The sequence below is a fragment of the Papilio polytes genome, unplaced genomic scaffold (genome assembly GCF_000836215.1).
Source record: "Papilio polytes unplaced genomic scaffold, Ppol_1.0 DF821400.1, whole genome shotgun sequence".
Classification (NCBI taxonomy): domain Eukaryota; kingdom Metazoa; phylum Arthropoda; class Insecta; order Lepidoptera; family Papilionidae; genus Papilio; species Papilio polytes.
In genome coordinates this window covers 1,916,146-1,926,923 of record NW_013527804.1, presented here as the reverse complement: position 1 = coordinate 1,926,923, position 10,778 = coordinate 1,916,146, and the positions used below count along the sequence as shown (strand labels likewise).

Sequence of the window (10,778 nt, the reverse complement as noted above, 5' to 3'; positions counted from 1 at the left end):
TTATTGCTGACATCTTAGGCAACAAAGAAGTGTGCGTTTACGCTTTATTATAATAGTATAGATTAAAAAATACAGCCTATATTACTTACTAATAACGTACCTTTTTATGGTGAAAAATTTTTTGAAGTCGCCCCAGTAGTTTTTTAGTTATTTCAGTATATACAACTCTTTCCTCTTTATAATATTAGTGAAATGAAATAAATTTTTATTTCTTATACTTTTTAAAATAACGAAGATTTATGAACTTAACTAGAAAATCATTAAGCTTTACGCGTACGGCTAAAGTACTTGCGATAGCTATGTACGGTGGCTCAACAAATTCTACGAAACTCAACGAGCATAAAATTACTGTAATTTGTCTTGTTATTTTTTTGTCATGACATCGTAATATTTGCGTGGTCGTTAAAGTAAAATTAGCATGACATGACGTCATTAATCTGAGCTCAGGGGATGCGAAAGGGCAAACATGTAGGCCGTGGGCGGAATACCTAACATCAACCTGCAATAGTTCATCAAAGGGATCTTAGATGTTTCATTTTCACTGTATTTTATGCTACACTGGTACTTTGCACCGAACGTTGATTAATGCGCACACCTTTGACTAAACTGTCGCACAACTGTTTAGTCTCGCTCCTATTCCTATGAGCTGCGAAACAATCGACAATTGCACAACAGTGCTTTAAACAAAGGTGTGCCCTTCGAAGCCAAAAAATCTCACTTCTTAGTAATATTATAAATGCGAAAGTTTAGATGGATGGATGGATGTTTGTTAGCGTTTGTAGCCTAAACGGCTGAACGGATCTCAATGAAATTTGGCACATTTTTAGAGCATAGTCTGGAAGAACACATAGGCTACTTTTTATCCCGGGAATAGTTACTCAGTTTGTTTTAATGTTTACTCGATTATTCTGCAACGGTTCAACATATCTTATTGAAATTTGGCACAAAACAATTTCTGGAGTACACATTTCATAAGCTCATCCCCAAGAAATGTCCGGTGCCCGAGGGGTACATAGCTTTTTGTAACTTATATAGTTAGTATGTTTTCTAATATCACGCGTACGAAGTCGCGGGCAACAGCTCGTGATATATAATTTCAAACTGTCATGGTTTTTACAAATATAATGTTCGTAAGATACGGGTTTCTTACCACGATTGGATTGTTTTAGCTCCCGATCAGTCAGCCCGTGAACACGGCGCATGCAAATGTGCCGAAATATCCAATCGTGGTAAGAAACCCGTATCTTACGAACATTACATAATGTAAATGAAAACAGAAAAGACGACTTATACGAGTATTTCACTTTTTCAACAGGAAATACTCGTATATGCTATGTAGGATAAGGAGATTAAATATGTTTTCTTTTAATTGATTTCGAATTTTATCTTTTGACGTTGGTTTGAATTAGTTTAGAGTCAGAGAAAAAAAGAGGAACGACATTGCAACAAGATGTGTTTTTTTGTAAATGGTGTAAATATTAAGAACAGCGATAAATAACGAGTTTATTTATATTTGATCGAGCCACAACCCCACATATATAATGAATACATAAGTATAATTTACTGGAAATGTTTTAAATTAAGCAGACATCTCAAAGTGTCAAGTGCTATTGAAAGTTTTAACTTAACACTTAGAAACTTTAACTTTAAGGCGAATGTGTTTTTCTAGTGTCGTGCCTCTTGGTAGCAATAAATTAAACAATTTCTTAACTTATTCTCGCAACTTTGAAGTTAACTTGAAACTTGGGGATAATTTCTAAAGTAACACTGCTTTGTGTTATAGTAATTCAGTTTATTTTATTACTTTTTGTTAGTTATATTAAAAATTTATTAAGTGAACAATCGTAGTAAAAACATTTTCTTAATTTGTTTTTAATAAATGCTACGGGTTTTTTAAACGAACTATAATTTGTGAAGTGGCCAGAAATCTTAGGAAAATTAACAGAAATGTTCATTTATCTTAATTTTCATATTGATGTTCTTATTTACCACACATTAGTGAAGGTATTTTTAAATTTTAAAATATGACACTTTCGTTTCTTTAAAAAAAATCGAACTAGGATAAACATACGTTAGAGTAATAGGTCAGTTCCAGCCATTGTCAAAGATGTTGCGTTGCTAATAAAGCTAGTGATGTCACGTTCCGTATATCGATATTTTAAACGAATTAATAATTTATTAAGTTAAGTTAAGTTAATTAAGTCACAAATATTTCGTAATTGAGAGATGCTAAAAATTGTTTAACGATTATGTGTTTTTTACAGTACATCTGACCTCTAGAACTTCACCTGTCCACATCTTACACAGAATTGAAAAATGTAAAATAGACATAAAACCAAATTGAATAGTTAATAGTAGCTGTCCCTTCCCCTACACTTACTGAGATTATCGGTTGGCAATGCCCACTAAACTCAATCTACATATAACTACTAATGTTATAAAGAGGAAAGATTTGTGTTTTTGTACTTATTGTTAAATTGAAATCATTCAAAAACTACTAGACCGATTTCAATAATTCTTTCACCGTTAATAACCTACGTTATCGCTGAGTAACATAGGCTTTATTTTTTTACTATTTTTAAGTTTTACGTGTATGAAGTCGCGAGCAACAGCTAGTAACATATAAATATATATCGATAGTTGATCGCACATCCCTAATGTAATCATTGTTAATCCAGGCCAATCCAATATAGCTAGTAGGAAAAATCCTTCGCATCGTCAAGTCGTGAAATGTCCAAGTGTCCATTAAATATAATTTAAGATAAATAATATACTTTAAGATCTATGTTGTATGTTGCAGTGCTAGTGATATGTACAGTCCAGTGTCTTCAGTTGGACAGTCAGGCTTCGACGAGGCGGCCGAGAGTTACCAAATACACCAAGACTACTCTAACACCTGGTGCTTCTACGGTAAGTAACACATTCTTTTTATAACATAATGTGGCAAACGAGCAAGCGGCCACCTGAATCCGCCAAAATGGCGAGGCGACCACTGCCCATAGACATCCGCAATTGTAGATGCCTAGATGCCTAGATAGTTGCCTACCCTTATCCGACGGAGGAGACGCACATAAGGGGATATTTCCCCTTCCTATGCATCTCCTCCACCGTCAAATCCATTTTCCGTTCCCATCCTCTCCTTTAAGAAAAGGGTGGTAAAGAGAAAGGGACTTAAATAAGGCCATTTGAAGAGCCTAAAGGTGTGGTTACTTAGATCCAATCTTTATTGATCACTGACGATATTCTGTACAATCTACCAATTACATACTTCTTGTAATCATAAATGAAGCACTCATCTTCCCTGCCATATCCTACTCCCGTAGTGTCGGCGCATCGGGTTTTCGTCCTCCAAATAAATATCATCCGTCATCTCAGTCATCACTCCCTTCTTGATCATGTCTCTCCTTTAACGCAATCCATCCATCTCTTTCTAGGTCTACCTCTATCGGTGTACCTCCACATTCATAACTAACGTCCTTCTTGTTACATGCGATTCATCCCTTCTCATAACATGCCCATACCACGCAAACCTTTTACTGCTTATTTTCTCAACCACTGGGGCTACTCTCTAACTTCCTAAAACTCTATGCTCTATATTCAATTATGCAGCGTTTATTTATTCTACGTATTTTGTTCTTTTAACAAAATTGTAATCTTTCTGAATAAATCATAATTCTTCATCTGTTGCGGCGGCGGGCCTAAATGCGCCCATAATGATACTACCGTTAGTGCGTGGCAGCTCTTTCTAGACCTTTCTAGCTAGGATAGGTTCAATTACTATGTTTATGGAAACATAATATATACATTTTATGTAATGTAATGCACACCTGAGTCTTGAGCACATGCTAGGCCATTTTTTTTTAAATTAAAGTTTGTCAAGATTCTATATGGCATTGGAAGTGTTAACTATATCTGTAGATCTAATGTAATTCTTATGAATAGAGTTGAAATTATGACAGAGATTTATAAAGATTCCTTGAACTAATTTAACCAACAAAGGGTAGTTTCAGCCCCTGTTTGTAAATCGTTAAACTTTGTAGACAACAAAGGTTTATCGATCCCTTTGATTGCCTTCAATTCGTGTTACATTTTAACGTAGACGGTACTATTATTAACGTATAGCTAATATTAAGTCAAATCGATGGATCTTAAGTCAAGGCTTCTAACTTTGTACTTAAATAAAACTTGGTTCGTTTTAGGTGTAAGTTTGATCTAAATTTTTATGGACTCATTTAAACTTTGCCTTTATAGTACTTAACATGTTGGAAATATTATAATTTCAACTTAGAGTTATGCTCGCCTGTACTACCAATGCTCAATATGTATCTTTTTTTTGTGATTATTTTCCTTGTGTACAAAGTGTAAATAAATAAATAAATAAATAAATTAAATTAAGTAACTCTATTTTAATATTATAAAGAGGAAAGATTTGTATTTTTGTATGTATTGGGATAACTCAAAAACTAATGGGGCAATTAAAAAAATTCTTTTTCTGTAAGAAAAGTAATTTATCTGTAAGTAGCATAGGCTATATTTCTTGAATGACTTCCCAAAAGAAGGAGATACTCAATTCGTCTGTATGTTTTTTTTTCTTATTTTTTTTATGTGTGTTACGGCATAACTCCGCCGCTAGTGGACCGATTTTGGTAATTCTGTTTTTATCCGAAAGTAATGCAGGTGGGACCCATTTTTTTGTTTGATTTTTGGAGTCTAAGACAACGACGTAGTTAAATAGTTTTGTATTATCATTTAATTTAACGCGGGCGAAGTCGCGTGCAACAGCCAGTATTTGATATTTGATACAATTAATTTTAAGTAGAAATATAATTTGTATTTTAGTAAAAAGAGGATTTATATTATTTTTTATTTATTTATTATAGGGTATTTTAGTAAAAAACTTTCATTATTATAAGCATAAGTTATTAACAAGATTTTATCAGATCTTCAATTTCGAAGTGAATAGGGCGCCATCTAGTTTTAAACGTTTTAAACTCTTTAACCTGTCTTTTCTAGGAGTTGGCGACAGAGCGCAGTCTACTGACGGCGACCTACCGTCTTCTAGGAGGCGGGGGAGAGACCTGCATCCTGCTTACCGTGGACGCCCTCCTTGATATCTCTTATCTGACGAAACTCAACGAACGTGCTGTGAGTGTTACCGTAAATACTGTTTCCTCAAAGATCATTAGGTGGCACCGAGCAAGTGGCCACCTGAATCCGCCAAAATGGCGAAGCGACCGCTGCCCATAGACATCCGTAAAAGCGGACGCGTTGCTTACCCTTAATCGAAGAAGGAGACGCACACAAAGAGGATCTTTCACCTTCTATCCGTCCCCTTCCCGTCTTTTTCTTATAAGAAAAAGAGTGGGAAAGAATGGGATTAAGTCGGGCCTTCTTCAAAGATGAAAGTTCAATATCTCCAAAGCCTAATTTTCAGTAGCATATAATGTTTATGGATGTAAACGGAAGAAGTAAGGATGGGAAAAATATCTCTGTTCTTATCTTATATCCGTGATCTCTGGTTTAGGTCTATTTACATAAAATAACGAAGAAGATTGTTGGCTACAAAGGTAGAATACCGAAGAAAGAATGTATGGATTGTGTGAAAGAGGTGCTTAAGAAGGGGGTGAATTCAGATATGATGGCTGATAGAGATGTATGGAAGAGCAGCACTGTGCCGACTCTCCATAGGGACAAGGGAGAGTTGATGAACAAGATTTATCAATTTAATGAGAAGTTTTACTTCTAGAGTTAATTTTAATCTTTTTTAATTCCAGGATGCCAATACCTTCGTGCCTAACAACGCGAATGTTGCTGGAGTGTGCAAGGAAGGTGACGCTGAGACCCTGGTGCTGTCTTTCAAAGAATTCGCCTTGGAATGGTCTTTCGCAAAGGTATAAAAAGTTTTATATTATATTATTGTATTTATCCCTCTACATTTTCGAAAGCGAGCCTTCTGCCTATAGACAATCATTTCATACTATTACATTATCCAGTAAGAAATGAAGTTGACCTCTCCTTACAGGAGTACCCGTAACAGGTTTTTGTTCTTCAAATAACTAACATACGTCATCTTAGCCATCACCCCCTTCTATCATGACACTTTTCACGCAATATTTCCATCTCTTTCTACGTCTACCTCCATTAGTGTAGACATACCAACGCCCTTCTTTATATAGTGTGTTTAAATAATTTAGATTAGTTTGATAAATGACGCATATGAAGTACCGAATTCAGTTTATATGAAGTGAAATGCCATACTTAATAGACAGGTATCGTAGTGACGAAACAAACACACGTAGGGAATAATTTTGAACTATCGATTTTTGGTTTAAATAATTAACAAACTAAATTAAAATTATTATTTTCTTATTATCTAATTTAGAGGACAATTCTAGTATTGATTATAGTGTAAAGAATTTAGCGATGACAGAAATAATAGCGAAATGTAAGTTATTACTCTAAATCTTTCGATTCCAACTTCTATAAGAATAAAAATCGATAAGATTCATGACTGATTTTACACAACCCATCCCTATTAAATTTGAAATGAATTGTCAAACTAATGTAAATTATTTAGACAAGCTATAGATTGTTTTACGCAATTACTCTGGCCACGGTCTCCCGTCAGAATGGCTATTCCAATACGTCTGAATGACATTGACAGCTGTCATAGAGACGTGACGTCTATACCAGTTCTAGTGTTGTCCGTTTTTCTTTTTAATGATAGAAACTAATCGATCAATAACTCCCAGACTCCAGGTGGTGAGCGTTGGTATTCAGATAATCTGAAGCTGACGTACAACTCCAGTTCTCGTATACTGGAGCACGCGGCGCAGCAAGGCCGGCGAGTGACGCTGACCGCGGGCCCGCGCGCCTTGCTGTTCCCTACTCCAGTTGGCAAATCGTACTACTGCCCTGAAGAAACTATTATAGAACTCACGGAAGGTGATGCCAAGTAAGGGTTTTTTATCTATACTTCTATACTATTATAATAAAGCGTAAACACACACTTCTTTGTTACCTAACATGTCAGCACTCACAGCATATTTTTAAATAATTCTTTTTTTAATAAAATGACCTACACTTACGTCATGCTTTAGGCTATATATTTTCACGCTATTAAACTTAGGGGGTAAATATTTTGGATAAAAACCCCAATGTGGGAAAGAGACCATAAGTTGCTGCCAACATCAAGGAAGCAAGGATGTCATTTTGACATTTGTAATTGATAATTTAACAAATGTAAACGATAAAATAAAATTTTCATAAATCTATGCGGATGAAGTCGCATAGGAACAGCTAGTGTTTGGATAATCGGGTATTTTGCTTGAAAATGTGATCTTAAATATATACCAGCTGTTGCTCGTGACACTCAGTGTTAACGTAGCTTTTTAAGGGTGAAAGAATTTTTGAAATCGCCCCATAAGTTTTTGAGTTATTTCAGTACATACAAAAATACAAATCTTTTCTCTTTATAATATTTGAATATAAGATTAAATTTTTTTTTTCTCTTAAGTTGAAATATCGACCGAAATCTAACCTATAGCAGGGGTGGTCAACTTGGTTAGACCCAAGATCTGGTCACTGATGATCCTATGCGATCAATTATATAAATAACTATTTGAAATTTTACATGAAACAGTATACTTGAGTAGTTTACGTATTAATTACTTTTACCACAAATTATTGAACTAATAGTCGCGAACGATCGGTTGGTGACCCCTGCTTTATAACTTGCAAAAACTTCTTTACCTCTGATAATGTTAACCAACTATAATAATTTGGTACGAAAGTACAGTATTCTACTAAAAACTAATAATGCAATTCTTTGACAGCTCCAAAGTAGCTCATCGTGCGAAACTCTACTTACGTCAGATGCGTCTGCAAGCGTTCATGTTCAAACGTGATGGGGAATTCGGTCCTCCTTGGCATTGTACCGACTCCGCGCGTACCAGGTCTGAGGCCGTACCGGTAGCTGTTGGGTCCGCTTTAGCTATTGCCACCGCTGGTACACTCGTCGGGTACGCTATCTGGCGTTACTTAAAAGTCAAAAAGGTTCAATATGATACAATGGAGTAAAAAAAAGTTTGTTTTTTGACATGTGTAACTTCTGAACTGGCTCAAAAGATCAGATCAACGATGTGACTCAACTCATATCGAACGTCGGTATTTGAGCTGATCTGTGAGCCAGTTCACTGATCTGCTTCACCTATAAGAACCGTGAGCTGATCTGCAGATCATAAATTTTAGTTGAGTTATACATGTCTATAGTTTTGGATAAAGGTATTTTCATTTTTTAAAATTCTTGTTTCTTTTTCTTTATTGGTTTTATTTGACGCTTAATTTGATTTCAAATTAGAAAATTTTGAGGTTATAATTTTTAATTATGGCGCCAAAATTTTATTAATTTACAAGATTCCTTAATGAATTTAGATACAATAGATAAATGTTTTTTTCATATTATTGTTTCGTTTTTTTAAAGCTTTTGCTTTGTTTTCGTTATGTTTAATTTTGTTTTGTTTACCTTTTGTTATTTTTTTTTTTAGAATAATGGGGCAAACGAGCAGCGGAATAATGTAAATCATTCAGATAAAATTTTTCTTTTTTTTTTTGAGATGAGAACAGGTAAAGTAATTATTATAAATTAATGTTTTTGTACGTATAAAATAATTATTTAGTTTTAAAATTGTATTAAGTGACTTTTTAATACATTTTGATATTTTAAAATATTTTTACTATTTCGAACAAGATTCCAATTTCGAATATTTTTGTGAGTTTATTTTACCCGTTTTTTGATAAATTTGTTTTTTATTTACAACAAAAGTGACTTTATAGCATACAGCCTTTTTCGTGCATAAAAAACTTGGCCTTTGTCTATTGACAGTTTTTGGCGGGAAAGTCACATTATCCTGATATTATTTTATATTTTAATATTATGAATGATATTGAATGTTTCTGTATAGACTAGAATTACTTTAAATTAATTTATTTGATAATTAAATGATATAATTACGTATTTTAAAAATTGAAATTCTATTTCAATAGATATAAGTTGTGTGTACTGGCTGAAAAAAAAAATGTTTACTGTTGCAAATGTTTCATGGTTGAGTAGTGTTGTAAAAAAATGTATTTAATCCTATATTACCGGTATCATTTATTTTAGGTTAGGAAATAGTAGTGTCATTTGTTACGGGAGTATTATGACAGCTGTCACGGAGTCACAGATAATTAATTGCGTAGATGTTTAAGGTATTAATTATTGATATGTATTGTTAAAATCAATAAGATTTGTGTCATTTTAGCGAAAAAAACATACTTTAACATATTTGACCGACTTCCCAAAAGAAGGAGGTACTCAATTCGTCTGTATATTTTTTTAACTATAATATCTTCAAGGAAAAGTTCTAGTCAGTAGAGGACGTACAGATAAAAAACGTTACTCATATGTCCCCTTCCCGGTCTATTCCACTTCCAGCTTCCATCGTATGATTACAAGAAAATTATGGGAAGGATAGAATTAAAATATGACATCATCATCATCATCATCACCAGCTCATTATACGTCCCCATTGAAGGGCTCAGAGACTACCCTAAAGGTGACTAGGCTATAGTCAACCACGCTGCACTGCGGGTTGACTTCACACATATCTTTAAATATCTTCGCAGATATGTGCAGGCATCAGGATGTTTTCCTTCACCAAGAACGTCGGGTAAATTATGTACATATGAAAATTCGAAAATCACATTGGTACATGGTAGGATTCGAACCGAAGACCTGTAGATTACAAGTCAAGTGTTAAAACCACTGAGCCACTGACGCTCAACGACGAAAAAAAAGACAAGCAATCAGAAAATAACACTCAATAGTTTTATTCCACATGAGTTTAAAATCTCAGAAATGGTAAAATGACACAAAGTTTCTTGATAATTAAACAATTATACATATCAGAAGATAATAAATTATAATTTAATGACAATCACTATTGTGTAATTTATTGTTAGTTATTTTATATAGTTTGCGGTATAGCGGACATATAAATGGGAGTATTACGTGTACAAGCAATAACTACGTTTCTATTGGGCGCCATTTTGGACGCATATGAATGTTGATGTAATGTGTAAAACTTGGATTTTACTAGTGTTTTAAATTATAGAATTTAAGTCTATATTATTTTTATATTATTACACATTTCCATCTTACTTCTTACTAATATTACAAATGTTTAGATGGATGGATGTTTGTTAGAGTTTGTTTAAACGGCTGAACGGATCTTGATGAAATTTGGCATGGATGTAGAGTACAGTCTGGAAGAACACATAGACTACTTAGTTTTTTTTAATTCCACGCGGACGGAGTCGCGGGCGAAAGCTAGTTAAAAGAAATTTTAAGTACAGAGTGTGTATGCGATTTTTCTTCCAATAGTTTTATACGTGGAAAAGATCTTAGACTGATCCTATTTTTCCTTAGAAGTTAATATTATTCATTGTAATACCTGTTCTAAAATTTTTTTATCGATTTAACACTAGTATCCAAGTTTTGCTAGTTAAGAACGCTGTGTAAAGCTTTTCTTAAAGATAATTTATTTAAATTTTACTCTTAATACTTACAAATTTTACATATCGTTTCATAAATTCCATATTATATGCCTTTGATTATTCTATTTTAAGTCTTATTTGTATTGACTAAGAGTTGGATTTAGATTAAGTTAGCCTTATAGTCCTCCTTACTTGAGCTCGCTTCTTGCTGTACATAGAAGTAGCTTTCGTTTTGCATTGAT

The 10,778-nt window shown here is 33.8% G+C and overlaps 1 protein-coding gene across 1 annotated transcript in view; it reads left to right on the top strand.

Moving 5' to 3' along the window:
* The window catches only part of LOC106108812, a 15,756-nt gene extending 7,441 nt beyond the window's left edge, over positions 1-8,315 (top strand). The window contains exons 2-6 of the mRNA XM_013290087.1: positions 2,801-2,910; positions 5,014-5,145; positions 5,775-5,891; positions 6,753-6,955; positions 7,836-8,315. Coding sequence (XP_013145541.1) covers positions 2,801-2,910; positions 5,014-5,145; positions 5,775-5,891; positions 6,753-6,955; positions 7,836-8,079 — 806 coding nt within the window. The 3' untranslated portion in view covers positions 8,080-8,315. The remainder of the gene's footprint in view (positions 1-2,800; positions 2,911-5,013; positions 5,146-5,774; positions 5,892-6,752; positions 6,956-7,835) is intronic.
* The last annotated feature ends 2,463 nt before the right edge of the window (positions 8,316-10,778 follow it).